This window comes from Marmota flaviventris, chromosome 10, assembly GCF_047511675.1.
Source record: "Marmota flaviventris isolate mMarFla1 chromosome 10, mMarFla1.hap1, whole genome shotgun sequence".
In the NCBI taxonomy this organism is placed as follows: domain Eukaryota; kingdom Metazoa; phylum Chordata; class Mammalia; order Rodentia; family Sciuridae; genus Marmota; species Marmota flaviventris.
In genome coordinates, this window is record NC_092507.1 from 23,764,109 (window position 1) to 23,777,556 (window position 13,448).

The 13,448-nt window shown below is 49.4% G+C and overlaps 2 protein-coding genes across 4 annotated transcripts; one reads left to right on the top strand and one right to left on the bottom strand.

Moving 5' to 3' along the window:
* Nucleotides 1–47: 47 nt before the first annotated feature.
* On the bottom strand, nucleotides 48–8,372 carry LOC114094330 (myotubularin-related protein 9-like). Of its 3 annotated transcripts, XM_027937460.3 has the most exons (10): nucleotides 7,926–8,207; nucleotides 7,640–7,748; nucleotides 7,280–7,405; nucleotides 6,991–7,164; nucleotides 6,296–6,522; nucleotides 4,654–4,815; nucleotides 4,344–4,485; nucleotides 4,042–4,262; nucleotides 428–579; nucleotides 48–357 (listed from the first exon to the last, which is right to left on the bottom strand). In XM_027937460.3, the coding sequence occupies exons 1-10, from the start codon at nucleotides 8,108–8,110 to the stop codon at nucleotides 239–241; spliced, it is 1,617 nt and encodes a 538-aa protein (XP_027793261.2). In that variant the 5' UTR covers nucleotides 8,111–8,207; the 3' UTR covers nucleotides 48–238. The 3 variants fall into 3 exon arrangements, with proteins under 3 accessions (XP_027793261.2, XP_027793262.1, XP_071473704.1); XM_027937461.3 differs by lacking the exon at nucleotides 6,991–7,164 and having other exon boundaries at nucleotides 7,926–8,335; XM_071617603.1 differs by lacking the exons at nucleotides 48–357; nucleotides 4,042–4,262 and having other exon boundaries at nucleotides 481–579; nucleotides 7,926–8,372.
* A 34-nt stretch (nucleotides 8,373–8,406) lies between these two features.
* On the top strand, nucleotides 8,407–11,471 carry Fam167b (family with sequence similarity 167 member B). Its single transcript, XM_027937540.2, has 2 exons — nucleotides 8,407–10,236; nucleotides 11,139–11,471. Exons 1-2 carry the CDS (start codon nucleotides 9,979–9,981, stop codon nucleotides 11,367–11,369), a joined length of 489 nt encoding a protein of 162 aa, XP_027793341.1. The 5' UTR covers nucleotides 8,407–9,978; the 3' UTR covers nucleotides 11,370–11,471.
* The last annotated feature ends 1,977 nt before the right edge of the window (nucleotides 11,472–13,448 follow it).

The window sequence follows — 13,448 nt, forward strand, 5'->3', positions numbered from 1 at the left end:
GGTCTGTCTCATCATTTTCCCTCCTCACTAATACCTCAGCAAGCCGATGCCAATCATGAACACCTTTATTATTTAGGCCTTTTCCCTATACTTCAGACACTTGCAAATTAGGACTTCAGTATTCTGGGCTGGCCTAGGTTGTAGGCATGCTCATCCAAAGTCAGAGGTCCTGAGGGGCCTGGAAAGGTTTCAGGGACACTTCACCACTATTCAAGAAGTCATCACTTAGGTTAGGGGCTCAAGTAGAAGCTGTGGGCTGAGAGCCTTCTGTCTTCTCCCTTTCTATCACTATTTGCCACACCTTCTCCCATGCTACTTCTGAAGACTCAGGTGGGCGGGTCCAGCGCAGAAACAGGCCTGAGGAAGAGGAAAACAGGTAAGGAAGCTGAAAAGAGAAGCTAACTACCCAGGGGAGGGGAGCAGTCACCTTGCCATAGCCGCAGGCTCTGGGGCTCCACAGAAGGCCAAATGGCCAAGGGATTGAGCACATAGAGTGGGTTCCGGAGTTTTCGTTGTTCCTTTAGCTGGTTGAGCCCAGACCACAGGGAGTGTGTTCGAGTCCTCACTTCACAGAGGCATCTGTAGAGAATGAGAGGGTGAGTTCCAGCTGTGCCCTCTGGGATTCTGGGGGTACAACCCTGGTTAGTAAGGTGACAGTTACTCTGGGGCAGTGATTAACCACCTTTTTCTGCAAATTATCTTGATCGATCTATTGGACTCTAGAATAAAACAGGAATAAGACAAAACCCTATGGAGTTCTGTTTAGAGGGAGAAACCAATTTAGTTTTGCCTAATTGTCAGGGAAGGATAATTAAGAATATGTTACTTGAGGGCCTGGGGCTGTAGCGCAGTGGCAGAGTGATTACCTATAGCATATGTGAGGCACTGGTTTGATCCTCAGCACCCCATATAAAATAAATTAATAAACAAAGATGTGTCCATCTACAATTGAAAAAAAAAAGTGTGCTGCTTTGAGCTGAGTATCACTAGAAGACTAGAAGTTCACATCTACAAAGACAATGCTATGGTTTAGGTCTGGAATTTCCCTTAAAGGCCTATATGCTAAAGTTCTAGGTTTCCACCTTAATGTTCTTGGGAGGTGACAGAAACTAAGAAGTGGGGCCTAGTGGGAAGTCTTCAGGTCATTGTGGGCATGTCTTTGAAGGTTATAGTGGGACCCGAGCCCCTTTGTTCTTTACTGAGTCCTGGCCATGAGATGAGATGAGGTGAGTGGTTTTCCTCTGCCATACACTCAGGACCAAAAGCAACCAGACCAACGAATCATGGACCAAAACCCTGCCAAAACTGAGCCAAAATAAAAGTTTTATAGATGTCTGTGTGTGTGTGTGTGTGTGTATGTATGTGTGTATATATATACACATACAAACATACATGTTATATATATCCAAAACTGAGCCAAAATAAAAGCTTTATTTATATATATATGTATATAGTTATATCTATAATTTATATATATAATTTTTTTTGGTTGTAGATGGACACAATACCTTTATTTTATTTATTTTTATGTGGTGCTGAGGATTGAACCCAGTACCTCCTATGTGCTAGGTAAGCACTCTACCACTGAACCCCAACCCCAACCCAAAACTTATGTAAATTTTTATCTCAGGTATTTTTTAAAAATTTTTTTGTAGTTGTAGATGGACAGAATGCATTCTTTTTATTTGTTAATTTTTATGTGTGGTGCTGAGGATTGAATCCAGTGCCTCACACATGCTAGGCAAGTGCTTTGCCACTGAGCTACAGCCCTAGCCCATCTCTCAGGTATTTTGTTAAAACTTGGCAGGGGTGCAGGGGGTGCTGCATGAACCAAGGAAGAAGTGGAAAATGAACCAATGAAAATATTTGTAGGTCTAATGAGTTATTTACAAACTAAAGAAAGTGCCAGCTGTGGTGGAAATGCCTGTGATCCCAGCAGCTCAGGAGGCTGAGGCAGGAGGATCAAAAGTTCAAAGCCAGCCTCAGCAAAAGTGAGGCACTAAGCCATTCAGCGAGACCCTGTCTCTAAATACAATTAAATAAATAAATAAAGCAGGGCTGGGGATGTGGCTCAGTGGTCAAGTATCCCTGAGTTCAATCCCTGGTACCAAAAAAAAAAAAAAAAAAAAAAAAACCTGATAAAAGTGGAGGCAGGGGAATCATAGGAAGGCTGCTGAATATTCCAGATGGAAAGAAATGAGTCTGGATAAGGGTAATGGGAAGGACCTCTGGCAAGAAAGAAACAAGCTAAATGTTTAGGAGAAAGGCTAAAGATGAGGGATGGGGAAAGGGAGATAAAGATAACAGTTTCTAACCTGGATGAATCATGAGTGGAGTTGGTAAAACAAGCTAGGATGTGGGTGAAGATGACTAAATATTATCTCCACCTTGAGAAACTCCCTCCTCCCTCTCTCATTGATCAGACAAAGGGCTTATGGAGCTGATTGGGATGCAAGAAGCCGACCAATGATAAAAGTTACCACTTTTGTGTGCTTATTATGTGCCAGGCACTGTGCTAAACACTCCATGCTTCAACTCAGTTAATCCTCGCAGCCCCTCTATGGATTACAGCTACTGTTATCCTCTCTGTGCTACTGATGAGGAAACAAAGATTCAAAGAGGTTTGCTCATGATCACTCAACAGGTGAGTGGTGGTGCTGGAATTAGAGCCTGCATAATTTAAGTCCACTTTCAACCTCTATTCTAAGGTTCCACTAGAATCTACTTTGCAAAGTTAACAGAGGCCCCAGCAATCATTTATTTCTGCAAAATCTTTTTGCTGAGTGCACTGATGCAGGCCTGTAATCCCAGCAACTCAGGGAGCTGATGCAGGAGGATCACAAATTTGAGGCCAGATTCAGCAATTTAGCAAGACTCTGTCTCAAAAAATAAAAAAAGCTCAGTGGTAAAGCACCCCCCCATTCAATCCCCAGTACCAAAACAAAAACACTTTCCCCTTTAGTCCTCATTTTTTTTTCTTTTTTGGGGGGTTGTGGGGTTGGCAGGGGATTGAACCTAGGGGCACTTAACCATTGAACCACATTCACAACCCTTTTTTATTTTGAGACAGGGTCTAGCTAATTTACTTAGGGTCTCACTAAATTATGTAAACTGGCTTTGAATTTGTGATCCTCCTGCCTCAGCCTCCTGAGCCACTGGGATTATAGATGTGTGCCACTGCTCCAGGCCCCTCAATTTCTTTTTTCGATGTATTTTTAATTTATTATTTTAATTTTATTTTTAACTGATACATAAAAACAAAAGTTGTAAATGTTATAGGGTAATGTGATATTTCAATACATGTAAACATTATGTAATATTTTAATCAAGTTAAATATTCGCTGCCTTAAACATTTACCATTTCTTTCTTTCTTTCTTTTTGGTACTGGTGATTGAACCCACAGGTGTTTGACCACTGAGCCACATCCACAGCCCTTTTAATTTTTCTTTTGAGGGTCTCAATAAGTTGTTTCAGCTAAGTTGCTGAAGCTGGCCTCAAACTTGCAATCCTCCTGCCTCAGCATCCTGAGTCACTGGGATTACACGCCTGCCTAGCCACTGTCCTCAGCCACTTATCATTTCTTTATGGTGAAAACTTTCAAAATACTTTTTTCCTCTCCCAGCTTTTTTTTTTTCCTTGTGTGTACTAGACAAGTACTCTACCCACTGAGCTACCTCTCCAGTCCTCTCCTCCTGGCTTTCCTAAATATATGCTTGTTATTATTATCTATATTCATTCTACTGTGCAATAGTACCCCAGAACTTTTTGTTTCTATCTAACTGAAACTTAGTACAGTCCTTATTTCAAGGCAGGAGTGCACTTGTTCTTGGCAATAAACAGAATGGGTAGATGTAAAGGGTTGGTCTTAGATTCGTCTATCTTTGGGTTTGCAGATGTTAGAGGGAAGTGTGAGATTAGGAGGGAAGAAGGGAAGGCCACAAAGAGTTTTCCTAAAAGAAAAACTCATTGAAAGGGAAAGATGCCCTCGAAGAAAGCAACGGGCATCTGCCCCCACCCACCTTAACACACGATTAGCTCACCTCTCCTTTTCACTGTTGCAGAGGAAGGTGCCAAAAGGGGAGGCATAGGCGTGTTCAAACAGTGCCAACAGCAGCCCCTCCCCAAACTCCAGCGACAGCGGGAACTGGCGGCCCAGCTGCCACACGCAGTCCAGGAAGAGGAGAAAGGTGGGTGCCTCGTGCTTGGGGCGGGCGTGGGAGAAGGCCGAGTGGGCACAGCGCAGCTGGAAGGGGTGGCCAGCCTGGGGAGGGGGCAGAGCCATGGGCAAGGGAAGCAGGGTTTCTGGAGGGAGGGGCAGGGCTGGGACAGGGTAGCCACCTACCTGGATCCACTCCCGTTCCACCAGTTCCTGGAATCCAGTTATGGTCCGGCTCAAGGGGTCCAAGATGAGTTGGGCCAGTGAAGTCACAAGCAGAGTGCTATCTCTGCCTTCAGCCCCATGTACCAGGATGCAGGCTCCTTCCCTATCATGGGAAGGGCCCATGAACAATGGCAACTTTTTCCCTGCCTGGGGTGGCAAGACCAGGAATAGGCTGTGCCCAGTTCTAGACTGTATTTCCTTATGAATCATGGTTTTGAGAGCCCTGCTCACCCCACCATATCCATTCTGTCTCACAGGGTAGGAACTTTACCTTTCCATTCCTTGGGCTGCCAGGCAGGCGGTGCTCAGTGCCTCCTTCACATGTGCCAGCCAGCGGCAGCCCTCCAGCCGACTAAGCCAGCGGTCCATGCTCTGCTCTGGGTCCCCACAAGCCTCTACTAGGCGCACAAAGCTCTCCTGGAGAGCCCGTCCCCTAGGCAAAAGGGAATCTGGTCATCCTTTCCCCAGTCCAAGCTCTGGGTGAGCCCAGATTGGAAGCAAGTGCTTCATCCCAATGAGGGAGGGAAATAGAACTTTCTGAGGAGCCCATTTGATAGGAGGGGCATAGAACCCTTTGGGGAGTCCAGTCTCATGGGGTATAAAACCCATGGAAGAGCCCTAATCTCATGAAAATTATGTCATATCTTTGAGAAACCCTCCATCTTATAGGGCAAACTAAGACTCTTAGGGGAGTGCTAGTCTGTTGGAGGGAACCACTGTATTACAATACCCCAGGAAACCCCCAGTTATCCTTGAAGTACCCCAATCTGATGAAAACAACCCAGTTCTCCTTGGGGAATCCCCGTCCAATGAAAGAAACACAGTACTTTCGGGATTCTGCACCTGCTCCTACCTCTAGAAACCACTCTGCTCAAGGACATCAGTGACCCCACACACACACACCAGAAAATCTAACGCCATTAGTGGCCCTCTACCAGAAAATTTAACAGATATTTCCGCCCTCTTCAACATCTTCAGTGGATTCCCACTGGCTTGAGGATAAAGTCTAAATTCATAACCATGGTGTTCAAGTTTTTCATGGTTTTTCTCTGGACCCCATTCTCCCTTTAGCAGCATCTCTCCCACTTCCTACCCTACACTTCTAACACCGTGAAGTTGCTTGCAGCTCCCCAATAGGACAAATGACCAGGCTCTCTTTGCAGTTCCTTCTCTCTTCAGTTCCCTCTACCTGAAATGACCTTCTCCCTCCTAACTAACTCTTCTGCCTCTTTCAGGTCTCACCAAAAGCATCCTGTTCTCAGGGAAACCTTCAAATTACTAAGACAGGTTGCCTCCTCTTGCTACTACTTATTTCACTGAGTTCTAATTGCCCATTTACTACTGAGCTCTGTCAAGTCGAGACTACTCACCATGGCAGCTCCTATGCTCAATGTTGGGTGAATAAATTAATAAGAGTTTTACATATTGGATAGGGAAGCAGTCTGCTCTCCCCAAAGCAACAGATACATCTATATCTGTGCAGGTACAGCCTTCAGGGAGGGGTGTGTGTGTGTGTGTCTGTGTGTGTGTGTGCAGGTTTTTTCCAGGAGGACCAATTTCAACTTAATGTAAAAAAGGTGCATTTTCTTTCCAGGTAGAGTTGGGGTACTTAGTGATGAGCTCTCTCATTTGTGGGTGTGAAAGTGGGGATGGCCAGCTGCCAGGATGGCTGCCAGGAAAGGTCTAAGAGTCTTCCAGAGCCCTGGCTCTTCTTCCCCTCCCACACACACATTCATGAAGGAAATCTAACGCCATCAGTGAACCCCACCAGAAATTCTAACAGATTTTTCAGCCCTGTTTAGCGTTTTCAGTGGTTCCTACAGCTTTTAGGATAAAGTCTAAGCTTATAACCATGGTTATGCAACAAAGCATCTTCTGTGGCAAAGCCTGGGAGAAGATGTGAGGCCTCCTACCTCTCCAGGGGTCGGTGCAGTCGTTTCCAGCCAGGGTAGGCGGCCTTGGCCTCTGTGCCCCCTCCAGTCATCCGGGCCTGTTTAGCAGCCTGGGCAGATCGTGTGTCCACTATGAAGCCCCGAGCCCCAGGGTGAGCCCCTGCCAGTACAGCTCGAAGCAAGTCCTCATCCTCAGCGCAGCGCCTCTTCTGGGGACCAGTCAGTGGCTGACTGGAGCGTAGCAGAACCTGTGGACAGGGACCCAGCTCAGGTTCAGGAATTGGGCTCTGGGCTTGGGGATCTTCTCGGCTAGGCCTACACTCAGGAGCCGCCTACACTAGGAAAAGGCTGACTGTGGCGCTGGGACCTTAGGTGCGGAATTCACAAGGCTTCAGATGGGCTCTGCGAAGGTCATGGCTGTCTGAGGCCAGAGGTAGGAGGGTCCCTACGAGCAGACACCAGATCTGGGTTGACAAAGGAACTAAGCTTCAAGGGGTGGGGACCGGACCGAGAAAGGTGAAATCCAGAAATGCGGGAGGGGCGGGGCCCGAGTCCGGACCTCAGGATTTCCAGGAGGCGGGGCTTGTTGGAGGCAGAGCGAGGCGGGGCCTGAATGGGGCAGGAGTCCCAGGCAGCAGCCAGACGCTAATTGGCTCCTCCAGGGCGGAAAAGGGCTTTTGGATCTCAGGGCGGAGCCTGGGGAGGGGCTGGCTCACGGTTCCACTGGGTGCGTGGTGGTAGCAGAGCACTGGGAAGCGGCCTCCCTGGCGGAAGCGGGCGCTCCGCGCCAGGGCATCGTCGTCCACCGCTCGAGGCACGATTACCGCTCGAGGGTAACTGGGGCACAAACTAAAGTCCTGGTTCACCTCGCTCAGCCGCCACGCGTTGGTCTGCAGCATAGAGAGGGTCGAAGGCTAGGTCTAAGGCACCCAATGAGTGCCCAGCCGGCGTGCCCCTGCTAGACCCGGTGCTTCCTCATCCCCAGGCCCTCATGACCGCGCCCACCTCGCGAGCTACTCGCTTGTAGTAGCATTCGGGCGGATGGAAGTGCCAGGCGTCGCCCAATCTCAGGCCCTTGGGACGGTAGAAGAACGGAAAGGAGGTGATGACCGATTCCAGAGAGGACAGCGCCTGGGGACGAACGTCAGGGGCAGTAGGATTTATCTCAATTGAGTACATTCCAGCTCCTCCTCTTCTCAACTCCCAACTCTCCTTGTACCCCAAGCCATCTTGCATGTCATGCCATTTAGCTGAGCCTCGGGACAACACTGGGTACAGAGCCCCTTTGCACTAGTAACCCCCTTTATGCTCCCCCCAGTACTGGATAGGGATAGCTTAAGGACCTCGGGTGCGCCCCCTGAATACCTCGATGGAACGGGCGATGTCCAGGGTCGCTTCCACGCCCTCTATATCCAGCTGCAGCACCCTCAGGTCCTTACAGCGTAGGGTGATTGTGCCGGAGTCACCCGCCACCCTAGGGGTGGACAGACCCAGGCTCAGTATACCCCGCCCTCCATCAGGGGAAGAGAACGAGTTTCATACAATTGGACGTTATGCAGGAGGGCGCCAGCTCCAAGTGCGCTGGCCCTTCCCCCTCTCCCCATAGCGTCGCGCGCTCCCCAACTTGTGGGACGTCCCAGCCACGTCTCACCGCTTCTCGATGGAGTCGACACTACGCAACAGCAATAGCCACAGGTCTGCAGTCGATGGGGGCCCTGGAGACAGCAGCAGGTGGTGGCCGGTGACGCACAGCGTGCCGCGCAACGGGGGCTCCTCCGGGCCGGAGAGTAGCTCGGCTTGAGCCCGGCCGGTGCGGATCAGCTCTGAGAATTCCATTCTACCAGCGGGGGCCCTGGGGCCCAGCGGGACAGGCTCTGGTAGCGTCGGGCGGGGCGAAAGCGGGCTCCAAAAGGGACAGGAACTGGCTGGGCAGCTGGCGACGCCGGCAGGACAGCTGTTAAGGAGGCCCCTCAAAGGAAGGGAACGTACAGTTCCACAGGGATTTTCTTCTACTGCCAACATCAGCGAGGACCCCGGCCAAAGTCTGTTAAGGAAACCTCAAATTTCCTCATCTGGGAAATGGGGAGAATAATCTTGCCTGAAGCCCTTGTTTGGGTCTCAAGAGGCACTCGATATTTGGGGCTTTTTATTTTGGGGGTGCTGGCACCCCTGCTGCCTTTTGAAAGAAAGAAAAATAACCATCTATTCTTCTGCACTGTGGTGGATGGGTTGGAAAGTGTGAAACTGGGAACTACCTATTTCCTCCCATACCTCTGAAGCTTGAGTGGGGGAAATCCCTTGGTCCACCTTAAATGCATGCAGCTGTGTAGCTGGCGCCCCTCCCGCTCCACAGCTGGAAGTCCCTGCCTGAGGGCGCCCTCGAAAGTGGCCAATTCTAGCTGTTGCTGATGCTCTATTACTCACAGCTTATGCTTCATCCTTTCCCCAGGTGCCTACTGCCCAGACAATGATTGAGGCCATGTGTTTGGTGCTGAGGGGCAGGGGTGACTGATGAAGATTCTATTCATAGAATTTTCAGTCTGATTCATCATCTATCCATCCACCCACCTAAGTAATTTTTAAAAATTTCTTATTGATGTCTGCACTATGCTGAATCTGATTAAGAATAATTCACTAGGTAACCCTTCTTTTAATGAAAAAAGTGAAATCATAGGTGGACTCCTATAATGAAACCATAAAATTGGAGCTGTTTTATCAAGAACCAGATAAAGAGTTCAAATTATAAAATTTCAGTCCAACAGCAGCAGTTATGGTGGGAATTTGATAGACATGCAAATTCTCAGGTCCCACTCCAGATATACTGAATCTGAAACTTTGTGAGTGAAGCTTTCCAGGTAATTCTAATGCATGCTCAAGTTTGAGAATCACTAGAATGTATACAAATAGGCAAAACTAATTTAAGCTGTCAGAAGTTAGGGTAGAGCTGGGACTGTAGCTAACTGGTAGAGCACTTGCCTAGTACACACAAAGCTCTGGATTCAATCCCCAACACCAGCCACCAAAAAAAAAAAAAAAAAAAAGAGGAAGAAAGAGAAGAAGAAAAAAATATGACAGGCCAGGAGTACTGTACTTATAATACTTCCAAAGTTATTGATCTGTCCCAGTAGAGGCTCACAGAGGGATAGGGACTTGCCCCAAGCCTCACTGAACCAGCACTGCAACCTGGTCTCCTTACTGCCAGGTGGGGCCTCTGGGCCCTATTCCTTGGCTGATGGGCTAGTGCTATGAATGAGGATGGGGCAGCTTGTCAACCTCCTCCCCCTCTCAACTTCTGGTCTTGGGTCTTGGGAAGAGAGCCAAGACTGGTGTGAATGATGCTTTTCTTATCCTGGAGCAACTTCCTTTCTGGGAACTGGGAGTCTCCTTCTGGGCAAAGACAATAAATTTCATCTAAAGAACTAGAAAAGCAGGGCTCCTCCTACCCCCACCGGATGGGCATCACGTGGCTCCTGGTTAGGATTCCAGGAAAATTCCAGTCCTTGCACACTTAGCTTCACACACCCATATGCTCACCCAGCCTGGCACACTCAGACTCTCTATCCCACCTTGAACATTCACCGTCACCCACTCTCTGGCACACTCTTTTTACTCTTAGCTTCTACCACCTCTCCCAGAGCCATATTGCAGGCCTTTCCCTCATCCCAGAGCAGCAGCCCTGCCTTGTCACTCACTGCAAACCCACCATGTCCCTGGGGCCACCGAAATTCCAGGCAGTGGATGAGGAGGATGAGGAAGAGGAGGAGGAGAGCCTGGACTCTGTGAAGGCACTGACAGCCAAGCTGCAGCTACAGACTCGGCGACCCTCATATCTGGAGTGGACCGCTAGGGTCCAGAGCCAGGCCTGGCACAGGGCCCAAGCCAAACCTGGGGCCGGTGGACCTGGAGCCATCTGCGGCTTTGACTCAATGGACTCTGCGCTTGAGTGGCTCCGGCAGGAGCTGGTGAGTCTGGTGGCTTAGATTGCCTTACATGGGGTCTTCAGGCCAATCCTCCTTAGGGCCCAAGACCATGGGTGTGGGGAGGGGATGAGAACAGATCCCCTAACTCCAGCAACTGCCAGCTCCTGTGTCTCTGGGGCTCAGGAGCCAGAAATATCCTTGTTTACTATTTTATGTGGAAAGTCTTGCTGAAGAAGGATTACATCAATCTACAAAGCTTATGCTCGTGTGGCTCAGGGGAGAGAGCCCTGCCCTTGGGGGACCATCAGTTATAGGTAGAGAAAGACATGGCCTCCCCTACTTTGGGAACTGCTATGCCCTCAGAGAAATACAGTGAAGTATACAAAAGAAGGTACTGATCATGTTGTAGGCAGAATCTGAAGAGGAGAGTGTTGAATATTAGCTGTCAAGCCAACATGTGCACATATAAAGGTGTCCAGGCTCCAACTTGGAGATTTTTTTGGGGGGTGGGGGTAGGGGGGTTACCAAGGATTTCACTCAGGGACACTCGGCCACTGAGTCACATCCCCAGACCTTTTTGTATTTTATTTAGAGACAGGGTCTCACTGAGTTGCTTAGTGCCTTGCTTTTGCTGAGGCTGCCTTAGCCTCCCAAACCGCTGGGATTACAGGCATGTGCCACGGTGCTCTGCTCCAACTTGGAGATTTTACTTAGTTTATCTGGGATGGGGTCCCAGGCATCTGTATTTGCATAATAATGGCTCTTTAGCGCTGAGAACTCCTAGTGTGGAGCAAGATCTGAGTGATGGGGAAGGATGAAGCTAGGGTGAGTGGGCGCCAGGGACAAACCAGTGCAAAGAAAGGCCCAGAGTGTTGACAGGAAAGTAAGAAAGGCAGGTGACACTGGAGCAGGCCTCGCAGGCTCACGCCCCCTCTCGGCCGCAGCGGGAAATGCAGGCTCAGGACCGCCAGCTGGCAGGGCAGCTGTTGAGGCTGCGGGCCCAGCTGCACCGGCTGAAGGTGGACCAAGCTTGTCACCAGCACCAGGAACTGCTGGACGAGGCCGAGCTGGAGCTGGAGCTGGAGCCCGGGGCCGGCCTGGCCCTAGCCCCGTCGCTAAGGCACTTGGGCCTCACGCGTATGAACATCAGCACCCGGCGCTTCACCCTCTGCTGAGGGCGACCTGGGAAGACAGATGGGAGGGGTATCCCAGAGGGCCAGCACCTGGTGTGGTGGGGGCACATTCAGGTCTCTTAGACCCCACCCCAATCTCCTCAATAAAGCCCTCTGCCTCCCATCAAGGTCTCTGCAGTTTTTCATTTAGGCCCAAGGCCTCTGTCAGTCACTGGGACCAGGAGTTTCGAGGGAGAAGAGAAGGTCTGGTTGTGGGTGGAGAGGACTATTGCAGCCCCATCTCCCCACAGCTCATGATCAGAAGTGGTAAAAAACTTGAAATCCTACCCACAAGAGGTGATTTAGGTTCAGTGGGTGACTGAAGAATGCCAAATCTAGGCTGGCCATGTAGTTCTGTGGGACAACACTTGTTTAGCATGCACAGGGCCCTGGGTTTGGTCCCAGTACTGAAAAAGAATGCAGAATCTGATAAGCCTGGGTTTAAAGCCAGCTCCCCCATTTATTTGTTAGACATTTAGGAGGTCCCTAATTACTCCCTGAATCTGTCTTCTTCTAAAATGAAGATACTAATTCTCATTGGACAGGTAACTGACTATGGCTCAACTGAGGGAGTGCACAGTAAATACCCAGCCGATGTATTGCTTATCATTACCATCACATTATTACTCTTGCACAGAGGCCCAGAGATGGACTATGAAGTGCTCAGGTTTACCTGGCAAGGGCAGCTGGACCTTGCACCAGGCCTGGGGCTCTGTTATCACCTTGGTTTTTTACTTTTGTGTTTCTCAGCCTTTGTTTCTGTTTTACTCTCTTTGACTTTCCAACTCAGGCTTCCTCCTCCCCCCACCCATTTCCTGTCCCCCTTCCCTCCACCGCTGAGGTGCACACAGACAGCATCAGCTTCCACCTCACAAACCCCAACAATGCTCTGTGGGCTCCCTTTCTCCCCACCCCCACTGCTCGCTCAGTGGAGCTCAGGAGGCCATGAACTTACACTTTCCTCCTAGTGGGGTCCAGGCTCAATTCTTGGGCCTGAGAGGGGCCACCAGAGCTCCTCATATATCACTCACTGATGACCTGGTCCTCAGCTTATGATGGGTGCCATTTCCAGCCTGGATGCAGGAAATTGAATTTGGCCTGCCTGCTGTTTGTGGCAAGTTTCTTGCCTCCTGCTGATAACAGAAAGTGCTGACAGTCTGACCAAAGCCCTTGTGTGCCTGGAGCAGTGCATTTTCTTGGCCTTCCACCAGTGCAGGAGATGGTGCCAGGCCGTGCTCTTCTACCAGGGGCTGTGGCCTCGCCTCTGCCTGCATTAGCAGTGCTGCCCCACTTGTCAGCCATCATTAATGAGCATTATCCTGCCCTCTGTCTATAGCAGGAGCTGTCACCGTCTCCTCTTGAAGGTTGTCCATCCTGACTCCCAACACAGGATGTTGTGAGTGTTCTGTCTGTAGAAGGGTTTTGCCCGGCCTTAGTCTATCCTGTGATTCTAATAAAGTTATTGTCCAAGCCCTGCAATGACATGAGTACTGTTCTGTCCTATCTATAGCAACTGTTTCAGCCTCAAGTGTGACTGTAACACATGTGGTCTTCTCTCTAACTATTTAACAGTCATATTGTTCTATCCTCTGACTGCCAATGAGAACTTTTTTTTTTTTTTTTGGTATTGGGGATTGAACCCAAAGGCACTTTAGCACTAAGCTACATTCCCCCAGTCCTTCTTTTTTTAGTTGTAGATGGACACATACCTTTACTTCATTCATCTATTTTTTATGTGGTGCTGAGGATCGAACCCAGCACCTCGCACATGTGAGGCAAGTAGTCTACCACTGAGCTACAACCCCAGCACCCCCAATCCTTTTTATTTTTTACTTTGAGACAAAAATCTCACCAAGTTGCCTAGGCTGGCCTTGAACTTTCAGTCCTCCTGCCTCAGTCTCATGAGTAGCTGGGATTATATGTGTGTGCTACTGAACCTGGCAAATGATGTTACCTTTGCTGTCAGACTGAAACAAGGGGGCCACTCAGCAATCACACTGTGATACTGGTGCCATTTGCCTTTCTCTGTAAGCTGAGCAGGTATGTGCTCGCCTGCACTCACTGGGGTCAAGGGCTGCCCAT

What these genes read in the sequence shown, in the direction of transcription:
- LOC114094330 (XM_027937461.3), bottom strand. Translation starts at nt 8,296, where the DNA reads ATGTTGGCAGTAGAAGAAAATCCCTGTGGAACTGTACGTTCCCTTCCT. An exon ending in ACAAGCGAGTAGCTCGCGAG is followed by an intron (nt 6,523 to 7,279) that starts GTGGGCGCGGTC and finishes CCCTGTCCACAG; the next exon opens with GTTCTGCTACGCTCCAGTCA. An exon ending in TGGAACGGGAGTGGATCCAG is followed by an intron (nt 4,263 to 4,343) that starts GTAGGTGGCTAC and finishes CCCCCTCCCCAG; the next exon opens with GCTGGCCACCCCTTCCAGCT.
- Fam167b (XM_027937540.2), top strand. Translation starts at nt 9,979, where the DNA reads ATGTCCCTGGGGCCACCGAAATTCCAGGCAGTGGATGAGGAGGATGAG. An exon ending in AGTGGCTCCGGCAGGAGCTG is followed by an intron (nt 10,237 to 11,138) that starts GTGAGTCTGGTG and finishes TCTCGGCCGCAG; the next exon opens with CGGGAAATGCAGGCTCAGGA.